We start from the raw sequence: 16,928 nt of genomic DNA on the forward strand, positions 1-16,928 counted from the left end.
ACTAATTTAATATTTGGCATATTCTATATAACACATTCATAGAATATTCTACTTCACGTCACAAGGACTCACAATCTTTCTGTTGGGTGTTCGATTGATGCATTAACTAAGTTTGTCTTAGGTTTTATTATTGCAAGAAATTCATATTGCATTATTGTATCAAAATACTGCCAGCAATAACAAAACAAGAACATGAAATGTCAATGAGCAAGCCGCCCTTCCTAAAAATGGATTACTTTGAAAGGAATTTCAGTTTCTTTTAAGGAAAAGGAGAAATGATTATCAGGTAATTATCAGAAAACCACTCAACCAGCAAGTGGCTGGGTGGTTTCACAGCAAACATCAAGCCAAAACATATACTTACATTAATCTATCAATTGAGCCATTTGACTACTACAAGGATATGTGAGCTAAATAAGAATCCAATTATCCAATGTTGACTTCCTTGCAAAGTTTATGCCTTATTTTATGAAAATGTGTCACTAGAATATGATACTTATCATCGAATATTATTTAATTTACGATTTATTTCGATCGGAATGCACATGGAGTCCCGCGCCATGTTCGTCGACGATGAATATGATCGTGTTTCATGAAGAGATAAGGGGTTTCAATGGTCTTTCAAAGCAATAATTTGATGCAAAAATTTGTAGGAAATAATATAAAGCTGGTTCAAATGGCCATCAACCATTTAAAACACCGAAAATACTCACAACTCCGTCCCGACGACCACGCAGCACCGCGCACGCCACACTACTGGCACAATGCCAAAACTGCTGTCACAGCGGAAATGTTTTTTTTCTCGATTGCAATTGTGGAATTATTTATTAAACAGAAGATGATCTTTCCGAAAAACCGACTGATTTCATACACAGATGCATGGAAAATAAAAAAATCCCGGTAAGTTTATTTGTATTGTTTTGTCGATTTTGACATGCTCCTAGTTTGCAGCCATATTTCGATATGTTCTACAGGGAGTTCAGAATTATTTCAGGACCAATCTTTTCCTCATTCATTTTCCCGTCGATCATGAAATTTTTAGAGCGGAACAATTAGTTTCCAGGCGGTCCGAGCGGTTTTTGTGAGAAGGGTGCAAAAATCGGCGTCATTTTTAGAGCCTCGACACCAGCTCAACACAGGACCCTATGGGAGACGGTGAAGTAGCGGGAGCAATAAATAGAGTGCTCTAATTTTAGCTTATTTCCCTGGAGTGTCACCGACTGGTTTGATGGTTCAGGCATGGATGAGATTCAGGGTTCAAGTGCTTGTCCTATATCACCTCATGCAGATGACTTGAATCCACATCCCAGTTAAATTACTGACCTGAATATTTGTTCATAGTTGCACAATACAGTTATATTTTTTGCAGTGCAAATAATTTAGAGATTTCCTGACTTGTTTTGGTTGCCTCATTTTAAAGTATTACCTTTCAGTGCTTATTATTTGTTTTTGAAAAAGTTTGAAGCATTTGTTTGATGATTCCCTGAATTCGGTACCTAGTCGGTATTTCACCCTATTTCTGCAAATCGGTTCGGTTTTGGTATGCTCTCAGTAGTTTTGGTCGGTATCGGTTTGGTATTGGTTTCCAAAATTTCTGAAATTGACATCACTAATTGAAGTATTGAACGGATGGCATTTGACAGCCGTCGGGCCGCTGTAGAGCAGCCTAGGCGGGGCCCCGCCTAGGCTGCTCTACAGCGAGTGTGCTATTCTGGCAGAGCTTGTGTCCAGGGTTGTATACGACTCAATCAATAGCAATCAATTCAATCACGACAAATTTGGGAAACCAATCAAATCAATCAAGTCAGAGCAGTTTTCGGGAATTGATTCAATCGATTCAAACGCGACAATGAAAGGAATCAATCAACTCAATCAAACGACTCAAACCAAGACATACATCAGGTTTTTTGCCCCACCAACTTGGAAAAGTGTCCATAGCAGTCTGGGGTACCTACCCGCCTACCTACCTACAGAAGAAACATAAAAATATTGCCATTTAAAATTATAAATTGCCATGCCATTCAAAGTTTCTATGTAATAAGGAAGGATACCTAGTGATGGACAGGTGGATCATGATATTGAGGTTCAATGGGTAGAATTGGAGCAGAAGTTTCATTTAATGGGTGCAAAATAACCCAGTAGTTGACTCGCCCCTTAACCCAAATCACCACCTTTCACCTAAAAGTTGTCAATTTAATTTGGGCCATATTCCAACTCCATTTACACTAAATATCAGATATTGCAGTTGAAAATTGGCTGCTCGGATTTTGGCAGTGTTCGTGATTTGGCCATTTACCCAACACCATGTCTATTTTAATGGATAATATGCATCAATAACATATTAACCATAGGGAAATAGAAATAAATATCTTACCTGCATGTGACGGTTTCGGTTAGACAGAGACTGACGGGCAGCCTGAAAAATCTGTCCACACAATGTGCATTTGAGACGTGGGATGTTGTCAGATTGGGAAGGAAGAGATTTGAAGTATTTAGCGGTCCACGACTCTGGACGTGGCATGTCAATGTTAGGTACCTATGTGAAGAATTCAAAACATTTTATTGCAATACAATTTGAAACTGTTAGGACTGGGGGATAGGGATGAGGATTAAAAATATATTTAAAAGGAAATGGAGAGGACAGGGACTCTGGAACCACAGGATAAGTTAAGGACAAAGGAATTAGGAACCAGGAAAATTAAAACGCGAAAACGACACGGTGCGACTGCGAAACATAGAAAACGTTTTGCCAATAAGTATGCTAAGCTTTTATAAATCCTTATTCTACGTCTTTTGATTTTTTGGTAAGATGACGTCATTGATTATCATGTAGTATGGTAGATCATCATAAAATAAATCGGTTGTACAACACCAATTTCGTTTTAATTATTATTTCATTTGAAATAAAACCACTTAATAATATTCGGTAAAATATTTTAAGGAAAATGAAATATATTAGATATGTTATGCTTAGGCTCTCAGGAGAAAAGGATCAACAAACGTTCTGCTGCAAATTAAACAATGCAGCAAATTAGCTATTAATTAGGCACGTAAACGTAATTAGCGAGACGAAAACGGCGCTTTTGTTTCAGTTATATTTGCAGGGGTTTCAGATATTTATAGAGTTCAGTGGGTTGTTTCTGAGGAGATGTGGAGATGTGAACTATTAATTAATCACACTTTATTAGTACATAGGGGCCTTGTATATAGGGCCTTGCACTTTATCATCTGGATAAAAAAACGTTTCCTGCTGAGTGCAGAAAGGTAGGTAGGTGCATCGCCAGGCTCTATCACCAGGATTGGAGCAGTTCTTGCAGTTGAAAGTCAAAGTTGGCTGTTCATGTTTAGGCCCTGTTCTTTATTTGGCCATCTACCCCATATTGCAGTTGTGATGACAAGCAGTTTTCAGTGTAGTTTTGTGATCTCTGATGTCATCAATTGGTGTCATTATTTTTCGTCAACTAAAACTTATTTGAACTTTCCATTCAATCGACTCAATCATACGAGTCACTCTAATTTTCGGGAATCAAATCAGTCAACCAGTCGCTAAAGTCAAACGAGTCAGTCAACCAGTCATCTCGAAAAGTCAATCGACTCAATCCAATCAACTCAAAATACGCGTTGAAACAAATCAATCAATTCAATCGACTTGATTGGTATACAACCCTGCTTGTGTCTCCGTTTGGAGTCTCTTAGCTTTGCTCGAAAGTGTAACTCTGTTCGGAGCGTGAGCATTGGCACATGTTCGGAGACCGTCTGTCTGTTCGGAGCGTAAATAACAGAATATCCGAAGTCTGTAGCTCTGTTTTCGAGCTCGAAATGCCGCGTCACTGATCAGGGTGCGAGAACTGAGACTGTGACAGTGAATAGGTACCTATGTGTGTTGCTCCTTGAAGGAGGTTGTAATCGTGCTGATTCTCGTGTCCGCGCATCATTCTGCTGATGGCGTGCGATGTATCTAACCGGAGACTCATCTAACGCGCAGGACCATATAGCTGCTAGTAGTGTGTCTATCTGACGGCGGGGACTCACTAGCGTTCGGGGCTATGTCACTGCTGACGGTGTATCTGTCTGACCGGCCTCTCACCGCCGCGCAGGGCGATGTCGCTGGTGTGTCTTACCGTCCTCTCACTGACGTTCAGGGCGATGTCGCTGGTGTGTCTTACCGTCCTCTCACTGACGTTTAGGGCGATGTCGCTGCTGACGGAGCTGATGCGCTCCGGCACGGAGACGGCGCGCCTGCTGCGGGACCGGCAGGAGGCTCTGGGCCACACTCTGCCGCTCGGATCCTACCTGCTGAAACCCGTCCAGCGCATCCTCAAGTACCACCTGCTGCTGCAGGTGAGGGGCGCGCGGCGCCTGGACGGCAACAGGGGCGGCAGGTCAGACCGGCGCGCCGCCGGGTAGGGCGACAGGAGCGGCAGGTTAGACCGACCCGCAGGACGACAAACGGCGGGCTAGACTGCCGTGAGACAATATATTCAAATAAAATACGGTAAATATCATGTAAAAATCTCACCCATCACCCCTCATCCGTTTGTTGTGCATGTATAAGTCTTAAGACATGACTAGATGTCTAGATGACATGACTAAATGACTAGTCTAGTCTAGTCTACATGTCTAGACGATAACCGGTCACAAGACTATCCAATACTGGTGAACAATGAACATTACGAGACAACCCTGTCTTTTAGTACATTATAGCAAAATAACGTACAAAAATAGCATCCCTCTCTCCTAGTCAACCTTCAGTGTCGTTTTGGTAACCCGGTTTTACATAGACTCCCGGCTACAATGCCACTCAATGCTAGGCCTATGTCTTCCTTGTCTTAGCAAGCTAGCAGTTTGTATGCCAATCACGTTAGGTTTCTCCAGCTACCATGGTGTTCTCGCATGCGATATTGCGAGTGATTCTGTCGTCTCTGGACGAGCTAATGCGTCTGGTCGGACGGAGAGCGCCGTTTCGCGCCGCTCCGGCTCGTTTTCCGAGATTGATATCGGCCTCGGACGGCTGCTGACTACTGATGAGGTTCGGGGCGGGGCCGCGCACCGTTCGGCAGTGCCGGGCCGCAGACAGCCGGTACCCTCGGGGTAGCGCGGCTGACACACGGTTCGTCGGAAGGTCATCTCAGGCTCAAAAGAAATGTATATACCATTCGAAAGCTGACGGTGAGCTGAATCCAAAAATGTATTTTTTTATCAAAATCGATCGATGGCCTTTTTTGAAAATTGCGGTTTTGTAAAAACTTTATAATTTTTTATTCAACGGGCTGTCCCGGACATTCTTGAAAACATAAACATGTATTTTTGAGTTCCAGTGAAAGCTGAACGCCAAAATAACAATATTTAGCGAAGCAATTTTTCCAAACATTAATATGCGTCTCCCACAGCCGACAATAAGGCGCAATCACACAGCTCAGTGTCACGATGGACCAAAGTCGGCCACACAGAAGCGTGCAATGACACTTATCGACTCGCAGACCCGGCGCTCTCGGCTCGCCTGACGGGCCACGGCAAGGAGGTTCGGCTGTCTTTCTACTAAACGGGCGTCATATTTGTTAGTTTAACGATTCAAGTCGGTACTTAAGTTATGCAGGATACATGAGCAGAAGATTAATTGCTCTGTCATCTTCACATCATGCATTAATTTGCATTTGTTCATGTCTACTTTGCTCAATAGAGCTTGGTATCACGCCCATATAAGGAAAATTGGCCGCGCTGAAATGTCAGAGGTTGCACCGACCTCAGCTCGGGTGGAGTGGGGGTAGCGCCCGGCGGGGCAGGGTAACCTTTGACCGGTCGCACGACCGAGCAGCTGTCCCCAGTACAGTCTCTGACAGTGATACCCCGCTCACTTCCCCTGCGCCGGCACTGAGCGCAGCTGGATGGAACAAAACATGTATAAGAAAAATGTAAATTAAAGCATGTTGTAAATCAAGCAGAACAATGAATTTTCTTCACAGGTATCCTGAATAACTTTAATAGCGATGTAGACAGTTAAACTGACAAATATGACATTTGTTTAGTAGAACGAGAGCCGAACGTTCTTTCCGTGGCTGGTCAGGCGGGCCGAGAGCGCCGGGTCTGCGAGTCGCTAAGGGTCATTTCTCGCTTCTGTGTGGCTGACTTTGGTCCATCGTGACACTGAGCTGCATGATTGCGCCTTATTGTCGGCTGTGGGAGACGCATATTAATGTTAGGGAATATTGCTTCACTAAATATTGTTCTTTTGGCGTTCAGCTTTCACTGGAACTCGAAAAAACATGTTTATTTTTTCAAGAATGCCCGGGACAGCCCGTTGATTAAAAAATTATAAAGCTTTTACGAAAACGCAATTTTCAAAAAAGGCCATCGATCGATTTTGATAAAAAATACATTTTTGGATTCAGCTCACCGTCAGCTTTCGAATAGTATATACCGTTTCTTTTGAGCCTGAGATGACCTTCCGACGAACCGTGGACACAACCCGCTCACAGGGACAACCACTTCGGCCAGTTCGAGATAGAGTTGTATCGGGGCTGCCGGTTTTTATGCACCTGTTTTATTTTTAAATGATACTTTATCTTCTCCCTCAAGATGCTCAATGGTTGAATGACGTTAATCTGATTAGGTTTACGTACATGAATTACTGAAATCCTTACTTCCCTGAAAATTATAGCGTAGCATGTAGTATCTGCCAAAGGCATCTAGCAAGAATGCATAAAATGTGCGTTCCATATACGAGGGGGTATCGAAAAGTTCTGATCATCACCACGAATGAGATGTGATAGAAATTTGATTTTTTTTACATGATGTTCATTACTCCTTTACAAGTCACCACACACGACCGCAAACTTATTGCATCGTTTCTTGAGCTGCCTCAGGCGGTCATTGTAGGACCTTCGCACTGTCCCGTAAATCACTGCTCCATCTCATCAATGACGTCATTTCTGTCCTTAAATCACCGGCCATACTGTGGATTCTTCATCTCCCGTAACAATCAAGAGTCAGTTAATACCCGGTCAGGTGAAGTTCTTAGATGCGGTAGGATTTAATGTCCACATCATGTTCTTCCTTCAATCGCAGCTCAGGACGAATGGGCGGGAGCGCTGTCGGTGCGGATAAAACATCTTTCTGGGGCTTTTTTGCGGCGATTCTGCTTGAGGCCATCTCGCAACTTCTTCAAAAGTGTGCAGTGGTGCTTGCTTATCATTATCCGACCATCATCAAGACAGTCGGTAATGACTATCCTACGCCAGATCCAGAACACTGATAGCATTGACCTTCCATATCGGCTTCTGCATCTTCGCCTTTTAAGAAGGACAGATGTGCCGTGCTTAAACTTCTTGATCATTTTTTTGTCTCTGGATCATGCACATAGACCCAGCATTCGTTACAAGTCATCAAATTATCGAAGATGTCTTCAATTTCCTAAAAAAGGCCTAGTTTTGATTTCGAAGGGCCAAGACGCATTTTTCTCTTGAACAAAGTAGACACACGAACTTCTAAGCGAGCTGACTCCTTTATCGTCTGTAGTTCTTCGCTGATAATATTTTCAGGCACTGCCAGCATTGAGACCTTTCTGTTGCACAATCATCTGAAAGGTCACACGACGATCTGTAAGGATGAGGTCCTCCACTTCCTTCAAAGTCACCACCTTGTCAGTCACTGGTAGCCACTCACTTCTTGACTCCCTCCAAGGGCCATGCAACCAAGTTGAAAATTATTTCTTCATTTTCGGTGAGTGCATGAGATGGGCTTTCCTCGCCATAAACTGATTTCACGTTCTTGATGTATTTTCTCAGTGTGATACCGTTTCAAATGCATTAGTTGGATGACGGTTCGGTCCTCAATGGGCCCAATACTCATCTTTTTTACTTCTAAGTCTCTCCTACATAAGATAAAACCACTTCTCAGGATTCTCTTTGCGGGAACATTGTTCTTAAGAACCAAATATAATACCAACCAAAAATCATCAAAATCGGTCTACATCTTCTATGTGATGATCAGAACTTTCCGATACCCCCTCGTAGGTAAGCGATCAAGCAGGAAGGCAGTTTAACTTACAAGTTTATTGCGCAGGGCACTGGCACAAACAACAGTTGTTAGCAACTCTCGAACTTTATTCGAGTGGCTGGTGCTTCGGACGAAATACAAGAATCGTCCTGACGTCTTTATGCAAACGAAGCTTGAAAGTGACTGAAGCATTATCATTTTATTTGCAGATGCGTCAGTCTTCATGTCTAAGCCTCATCTTAGCTTTATTTACTTAGCGTTTTCACAATCAGACCATCCGTCCTGCAGTGCCCGAGTGACCCCAGAGGAGTGACCCACCTCTCCCGTCGACAGAGTCTGCGGACGCACAGCGCGGCGTCACCGGAGTGGCAGCGCACGGCCACGGACGAGGCTCTGCGCTCCATGCGCGCTCTGGCTGACCACATCGACGACATGAAACGGCGCCACGAGTCGGCCGTGCGCGTGCAGGAGGTGCAGAGCCTGATCCGACTGTGGCAGGTGGGTGGAGGAGAGAGGTGCAGAGCCTGATCCGACTGTGGCAGGTGGGTGGAGGAGGGGGGGGGGGGGTGCAGAGCCTGATCCGACTGTGGCAGGTGGGTAGAGGGGGGGGGGAGGTGCAGAGCCTGATCCGACTGTGGCAGGTGGGTGGAGGAGGGGGGGAGGTGCAGAGCCTGATCCGACTGTGGCAGGTGGGTGGAGGAGAGAGGTGCAGAGCCTGATCCGACTGTGGCAGGTGGGTGGAGGGGGGAGGTGCAGAGCCTGATCCGACTGTGGCAGGTGGGTGGAGGGGGGGGAGGTGCAGAGCCTGATCCGACTGTGGCAGGTGGGTAGAGGGGGGGGAGGTGCAGAGCCTGATCCGACTGTGGCAGGTGGGTAGAGGGGGGAGGGAGGTGCAGAGCCTGATCCGACTGTGGCAGGTGGGTAGAGGGGGGGGAGGGAGGTGCAGAGCCTGATCCGACTGTGGCAGGTGGGTGGAGAAGGGGGGGGAGGTGCAGAGCCTGATCCGACTGTGGCAGGTGGGTGGAGGAGAGAGGTGCAGAGCCTGATCCGACTGTGGCAGGTGGGTGGAGGAGAGAGGTGCAGAGCCTGATCCGACTGTGGCAGGTGGGTGGAGCAGAGAGGTGCAGAGCCTGATCCGACTGTGGCAGGTGGGTGGAGGGGGAGGTGCAGAGCCTGATCCGACTGTGGCAGGTGGGTGGAGGGGGGGGGAGGTGCAGAGCCTGATCCGACTGTGGCAGGTGGGTAGAGGGGGGAGGGAGGTGCAGAGCCTGATCCGACTGTGGCAGGTGGGTAGAGGGGGAGGGAGGTGCAGAACCTGATCCGACTGTGGCAGGTGGGTGGAGGAGGGGGGGGAGGTGCAGAGCCTGATCCGACTGTGGCAGGTGGGTGGAGGAGGGGGGGGGGGGAGGTGCAGAGCCTGATCCGACTGTGGCAGGTGGGTGGAGGAGGGGGGGGGGAGGTGCAGAGCCTGATCCGACTGTGGCAGGTGGGTAGAGGGGGGAGGGAGGTGCAGAGCCTGATCCGACTGTGGCAGGTGGGTGGAGGAGGAGGGGGGGGGGGGAGGTGCAGAGCCTGATCCGACTGTGGCAGGTGGGTGGAGGAGGGGGGGGGGGGAGGTGCAGAGCCTGATCCGACTGTGGCAGGCGGGTGGAGGAGGGGGGGGGAGGTGCAGAGCCTGATCCGACTGTGGCAGGTGGGTGGAGGAGGGGGGAGGGGGGGGGAGGTGCAGAGCCTGATCCGACTGTGGCAGGTGGGTGGAGGGGGGAGGTGCAGAGCCTGATCCGACTGTGGCAGGTGGGTGGAGGGGGGAGGTGCAGAGCCTGATCCGACTGTGGCAGGTGGGTGGAGGAGGGGGGGGGGGGAGGTGCAGAGCCTGATCCGACTGTGGCAGGTGGGTGGAGGGGGGGAGGTGCAGAGCCTGATCCGACTGTGGCAGGCGGGTGGAGGGGGAGAGAGGGGAGGGAGGGAGGCGTCGACGGATGAACACTACCTCCATGGGGCCTTCGTGGGGTACAGAGACTGAAGGGGAGGGTGGGGTGATGGGGTGAGGCGGGCAGGTGCAGTGTACATACGATAGAGCTATCTCTTATCTGTGTGGGCTGCCGTCAGATAGAGGCTCTCAACATTCAACAGCTGCCGAGCGTCACCAAGGTGTCCTGTCCGCACGGGCCACACCGTCCACCGTCCACCGTCCACCGTCCACCGTCCGCGGTACCGGCCTGGCTGCCACTGGTTTTGGGCGCAGCATGATATTAATCTGCGTCCTTTTCCAATCCTGCACAGTATGCTTTTAATTCTCTCGATACCGAAGTCACCAGTACCTACAAGCTCGGTGTAACTGTTCTTATCTGAAAGAGCGCGGGAATAATTAACTGACCATGGGAGATTGGGCTTATTCTCACCGGCTATGGGTGATTATCCAGCAGATGAAGGGAATATAATTTTTTAGATTATCAACAAATAGGTATACAGGCACCTAAATCTCAACAATTAACCAACCTTTGCTACCGTCTTTATCGGCAATGAAATTCTCCCTGAAAACATAAATAAATAAATAAATCAATGAAACGCATGATACATGATAGGCTGCAGCAGTGAAGCTGACCCGCTCGCTGCCGACTCCGGCTTTACTAGCTTGGTGGCCATTCTGGAACGAAATCGGATCTCGTCCCTGAAAAAGTCCTTGGCGTCGACGCCAAGTTCACGAACATCTGAACTTGACCCTTGTCGGGGGAGCGATAACACCTCGGCGCCAGTGCTGCGCACTCAACTATTCCGGTCACTTGCTCCAAATATCGGTTGGTTCCGGTTCGGCGCGAGTGAATGCGTTATTATTCTCTGATTTGGTAATTCTTCTGGGAGTTGCATACATGCACGGCACATATCGGCATGTGCAATGTGTATGGGTTTTCGATATATACCTTACTATTTAGACAACAGGTCCCTGATCCACCTGGACCTGATAAAAATTCCATCTGACTCCGTTCTGTCCCTCAGGGCGAGGACCTGACCTATCTGACTCAATTCTGTCTTACAGGGTGAGGACCTGACCCATCTGACTCCTTTCTGTCTTACAGGGCGAGGACCTAACCCATCTGACTCCCTCCTGTCCCTCAGGGTGAGGACCTGACCCATCTGACTCTGTTCTGTCTTACAGGGCGAGGACCTGACCCATCTGACTGTTCTGACTTACAGGGCGAGGACCTGACCCATCTGACTCCCTTCTCTCGTACAGGGCGAGGACCTGACCACGTTCGGAGAGCTGGTGGCCGAGGAGACGTTCCGCGTGCCCCGGGCCAAGGTGCCGAGACAGGTGTTTCTGTTCGAGAAGATGCTGCTCATCACAAAGAACCGGGACGACGGCACTCTGGTGTACAAGACGCACATACTGGTGAGCCGGCGGTGCCCCCAGTGAGGGGGAGAAGGAGGAGGGGAGGGGTGGGAGGTGGCGCAGGTGACGGGAGGCAGGGGCCCGCGCCAGGTGGCGCTGAATGCGCCGGAACAGCGATAGGACGAGCACGTCAAGGAACGCTGCAGGGTGTATGTGCAGGATTGGTGGTCTGTAACCATGGATATGTATAGCCATGTTATAAAATATCCTACAGGCTACAGTAATTCTATAAACGTATTTCCCCCAATGCCTACGTCATGAAAGGATAAGCATATCGCATACATATAAACAAATATCGTCCACAAACAACCGAGTTAAAGGCTGAGGTAGCTCGGAGAAAAGGTCCCTCAATTATTAAGTGTAAGCCGATTTCGAAATGATAGACAGCGTTATGATAGTGACTCTCCACCAACATCGTATTATGTTCCGTTGTAAGTTGTAACCATCTCACGGCGATGTTCGTTACAGTGTTCGAACCTGATGCTCATTGAGAGCGTACCGGGGGAGGTGGACAGCCTGCAAGTTTTACCATTTGACGATCCCCACGAACAATACACCCTGCAGGTGAGGAGCCAGAACAAATATACCTACAACTTTTGTCATGACGAGCCAACAGCCATCATATCGTTCCGTCGGAATCAAATGATTATAATAAACGCATTTAGAATAAGGTGCTGTAGCATAATGTAGTTTGTCGTATTTCATTCTGCAAAATACTCGCATGATGAATGAACGGCCACGGGTGTTAAATTGTTCACTGCTCTTCTCTGATGTCTCACTGCTGCCACTGTTGGCCGACAGGCTCGAAGTGTCGAGTCGAAGCGGCAGTGGGCGCTGCGCCTGAAGGGAGCCATACTGGAGAGCTACGGACAAGACATACCCAAACACGCCCGAGAGCTGGTCATGAAGCTCGGGCAGCACCGGGAGAACGGTGAGACAGCTTTGGCCTTTACCGTAGTTCCGGCCATCGACTGCCATCAGCTGCCGTTTTTGGATCCTCGCTCGACTCTCACGTCATCTAACGAATCGTTCAGAACATTGCAATGGAAGGACCGAAAGATAGTTCTTATTTTGCAGACGTTTGGTTCAACCGTTCGTTACGTGGCTAGCGGCATGGTGCCTGAATGATAAGTGTACCGAATGGGACCTTAATTAAATGCTGAGTCAGGTTCTGTCCCCCTTTCCCTGACAGGAGGCGCACGGTGACGTAGGTACGGTTTAAAACGGGATAGATCCACTCAGCAATTTAGCGTTAGGCAAATGTAATTTAATTAAGTACATAGTTCTACGTTAGTTCGTTTGTTTTTTTCCGATTCAACCAGGCAACACGACAATCAGCCAAAACTATGTCGGCAAAATGATGTCCTAAATCGCTTCAAACGGTCTACGAAACGTGACACGGTAATCACGCACCAAACACACTGAATCACACACCAAGCGTTCAAAACATGTAGATCCGGCTTGAATCACGGGCGAGACATGTAAAGTTTTCGTTCTTTATCGCTGCTACGCCTCAGATAATCACGTTCAAAGACAAACTGATGACAAATAATCATCGGTCGCATACCTATTACCTAAATATGTGGACCGGTCGATACTAATCGTAATCCGTTGCTGAACGGGACAAAAGACTAGAAATGTAACTTTTGGTGACTCCTTATTATTCGAACTGTTAGTTGGTACAGCATGCAAGAACCGAATGTGTCAAATCTATAGTAGCGCGAGTTTATCCCGTCCCGTTTCTGCGCTGTATCCGCCCGTGCGCCGTGCGCCGTCAGTCGGCGGGAGGCCATGCCTGACCTTTACCCCGTGACACACGGCTGACGGCTATCTGCCCACACTGTGGCGGCCGCAGGTGCGGCGCTGCGGCGCCGGCTCAGTCGGCGCACCCACTCGGTACCCGAGTACCTGGAGAGGCGCCGATCGGTGAAGAGGACCACCTCGGCCGCCGCCAGCGTGCAGCCGCCGCAGCTGCCGCCGCTGACAGCCGCGCAGCAGCGCCAGCGACGGCGGGCCCAGCAGCAGCAGCAGCAGCAACACGGGCAGCCGCCCGACTGGGGTCCGACCGACCAGCAGCAGCAGCAGCAGCAGCACGACTGCTCAGCTGTCGCTGTAAGTACCACGCAGCATCCGCAGCCCACGCCGCGCGTTCCACGCTTGTCGATACGACCTCAAAAGATTTTGTGTTTTGGTGTCGATACCGACGTTAAATTAACACGTCATTTTGAATTGATCATTTGGCTGGCGCACGTTTAAAGTTAGATGGATTGTAAACACGTTTTATATCTCGCAAACTTACTTATTCAAGTATAAAACTTTGTCGCATTGCACCTCAGTTGAGTATTGAAGGTTCTTTTCACAGTGAATCTGTTCAGCCTGACGTCAGAGGTGCCTCCGGCGCATATCGATCGACAGGTCCGTTGTGTCCCTCCTGTCGACTGACTGATCCATTGTGCCCCTCCTGTTGACTGACTGGTCCATTGTGCCCTTCCCGTTGACTGACTGGCCCATTATGCCCCTCCTATTGACTGACTGATCCATAGTGTCCTCCTGTCGACTGACTGGTCCATTGTGCCCTTCCCGTTGACTGACTGGCTCAGTGTGCCTGCTCACTGTCACGCTCTCTCTCTCTGTGCGCTCGCAGAGTGGGAAGAGCACACCGCCCTGCTCGCCCTGCGCTGGCGCGGAGCGCGCCTCGACGTTCCTGCCGGACTTGGACGAGGAGGAGCTCGAGGAGGCAGCCGGCGGCGGTCGCGGCTCACCACACCCTTCCACGTGCACCTCGGCGTCCTCGACCACCCCGTCTGCCGTCCCAGCCGCCGCCGACAACGGGCACCAGCGCCGCGACGACCAGACGATCGTGGAGCAGCTGGTGCTGCAGCACAAACACTTCCAGCGGCTCTGGGAGAAGCCGCGCCGCGAGGTGCGCCGCAGCCCCACCTCGTCCAGCGACTCTCCCAGCGAGCGAGAGCCCGACTGGAGCCCGTACCTCGCCGAGGCGGGCGGGTGCAGCGACTCGCCGCCGGCCGCCCCCGCCGCTGACACTGGGCGCGGGGAGGCGTCTCCAGCTCCGAGCGCCCGGCAGGGTGCCGCTGAGGCAGCAGACCCTCCGGACGCGTCCAGTGACGGTGAGGGCGGCGATCGGGCGGCGGAGCTCGCCGCAGAACAGGACAATATGCCCGAGCTGGTCAGCTGGAACGAGTTCACGCTGACCACGGTGCGGGGTCCCGACGAGCAGCCGTCGGCCGCCGTCTCTCCGCGCACCGGCCTGCGGCGCGCGCAGCGGCCCCAGTCGGCCATCACCATCGAGAGCCGAGACAACGTCGAGTACGTCAGCCTGTTCGACTACGGCGCCCGTCCGCTGTCGATGGCTGGAGGAGCGCCGCTGGAGGCGCCCGCGGGTCGGGCGGAGCCGCAGCCGCGCCGGACAGTGACCCATCGGCTGAGCGAGCTGCGCCAGAGCGGCCGCACCGAACTGCGCCAGTTTGTCAGACTCTTCAGGAGCAAGTCACTAAGGCTGAGCCGGTACTTCGAGGACAACGGAAAAGGGTCGTCAAAAGGGGACGTCAGGCGGAGGAACGTTGACTCGTCCGCGGTGGCGAGAGGTGGAGCGGTACCCAAGGTGGCTCCAAAGACTGCTGCCGAGCCGAGACAAAGGTCTACGTGGTACTGCGAGCTGAGCGAGCCGCTGGAGGGGGACGGCCAGCCGCAGCCAGCCGCTCAGGACGAGCCGCAGCGAATACCTGAGGACGAGCCGCGGTCGCAGCGGTCGCAGCTGAGGTCGTTCGGCTCTCTGCGCGTGCTGCTGCGGCGCTCCGGCAGCTCGGCGGGCGCCGAGAGGAGCCGCTGGCGGCCGCTCTCCCAGCTCATTGACGTAAGGAGCCGGCGGCCACCCTCTCAGTCTGTGGACGGGGAGGGCCGGCGGCCGCTCTCGATGGTGAACGGAAAGAGCCGGGGGCCGCCGCTGGCCTCAGAGGTCCACGCCGCGAGTCTGCAGCGTCTGCCCGGCTCCAGAGGGCAGTGGCAGCGCTCAGGTACCGCCAGCCCGCGCCAGTCGCCGGTCTCAGCGGCTCACTACCTGCACTCAGCGCCCTCTCTGCGTTGTGCGGAGAGTCACAAGTGTCTGCCGGCGCCGCTGGAGGGCAGCACGGATCGGCTGCGCCAGCGCCTGGCCCACCTGCTGCCGGGCGGCGGCGGGGACCGCCCGCCACCAGCCGGGGACGCGCTGGGTGCCCGGCTGGCCGCCAGCGGTCCGGTCGAGTCGCCGCTGCTGGCCGGCCCGCGGCGGTGCCAGCCGGCCCTCGGCAGTATGACGTCACTGGCCAGTAGCCAATCATCTGCGAGTGACAGCGGCTCGGAGACGGCAGAGCGCGTCACGGACGGGTTTTATGAGATGAATATGGAGATTCTGGAGCACGTCAGTGTCGGGATGTGCTTCTGATCTGACTGCCTTACGACGATCCTTCCGACGCGCCACTGACCATAAGAGCAGGCTCCCTTTTGAGCCGTCCTACTGCCACATGCCCTGTGATTCGAGGTTGGCGCATTGAAGCGGTGCAATCAAGTAGTTAGCGAGTTGTGATTCGATGCAGATCATTGACCAAATGACCAAGTGTGACGACTAGGCGCTATCCATTCCGTGTCGCACTGTCGCGTGTAGTCCAGTTCTTTGCGCTGCGCTTTATTGCCCGAGCAGGACTCGTAGCTGTAGTTATGCCATTCGCCGCCAGGGGCGCTAGGAGTCTAGAGAAAAGTCCGTGGCTAGTTTGTGGCTATCGTTTTAGTCTCCTGGATCGTGGCTGCTTTCTCTAGTCATTCCATAGGCTGGTTCGTGTCCGTCTCAGATTAATGAGGGAACGCTATGGCAGGGATTGTGCCACCTACTAGCGGACATTTTTTACCAATTTTACGAGTAATTGGCGCTACCCGATTTGATTCAAGCCATCGCCTTAGCTGTGCTAATGATGTGTCTTGGCTGGCAGCTCTTTAGAGAGGTTGGCCGCCTGGCAGACAAGAACCTTAGGGTTGCATACTAGTGAGTGCTTCATTTTGACATGGTCACTTGTGTACGCATATGAATGTGATGTACCTAATGTGATTACTGGACAGTAGGTATATGACGTACCACTTTCATGAACATGTGCTCGATCAGGTATAAGCCTTAATACAATATTTAAACATGCAGTTGAACGCATCATATCAAGGTGTACCGATCAGTGCCTCAGTGGAACTGGACAATACCATTGTGTCTCAGCTGAGCTCATGAAAGTTGAGCTCAGCGGAGGGCCCCGTCTAACGTACCTATTAGGAGGCCCGGCCGGATGCATTCCGAAGTCTATATAGCAGGGGTGGAGATCTGTCAAAATGTCAGGGGGGGGGGGGGTCCAGGCCGGGCAGATGGAGGCGGGCTGGATGCAGTACCATTGACTTACATAACAGTAATTCGTTTTCAATTCGTTTTCAGGGGGGTCCTTGACCCCCCCCCCCCACCCCCCCGAGATCTCCACCTCTGCTATATAGGTACCCCAATCGAAGTTTAGAT

At 51.0% G+C, this 16,928-nt stretch overlaps 1 protein-coding gene across 1 annotated transcript in view; it reads left to right on the forward strand.

Annotated features, from left to right (window-relative positions):
• LOC122372603 overlaps positions 1–16,570 on the forward strand; it is an 82,262-nt gene extending 65,692 nt beyond the window's left edge. Inside the window, exons 6-12 of the mRNA XM_043350005.1 lie at positions 4,188–4,341; positions 8,329–8,493; positions 11,231–11,386; positions 11,855–11,950; positions 12,188–12,317; positions 13,242–13,498; positions 14,031–16,570. Of these exons, the coding sequence (XP_043205940.1) occupies positions 4,188–4,341; positions 8,329–8,493; positions 11,231–11,386; positions 11,855–11,950; positions 12,188–12,317; positions 13,242–13,498; positions 14,031–15,827 (2,755 nt within the window). The 3' untranslated portion in view covers positions 15,828–16,570. The remainder of the gene's footprint in view (positions 1–4,187; positions 4,342–8,328; positions 8,494–11,230; positions 11,387–11,854; positions 11,951–12,187; positions 12,318–13,241; positions 13,499–14,030) is intronic.
• The last annotated feature ends 358 nt before the right edge of the window (positions 16,571–16,928 follow it).

This window comes from Amphibalanus amphitrite, unplaced genomic scaffold (assembly GCF_019059575.1).
Source record: "Amphibalanus amphitrite isolate SeventyFive unplaced genomic scaffold, NRLGWU_Aamphi_draft 000037F_arrow, whole genome shotgun sequence".
Taxonomy (NCBI): Eukaryota; Metazoa; Arthropoda; class Thecostraca; order Balanomorpha; family Balanidae; genus Amphibalanus; species Amphibalanus amphitrite.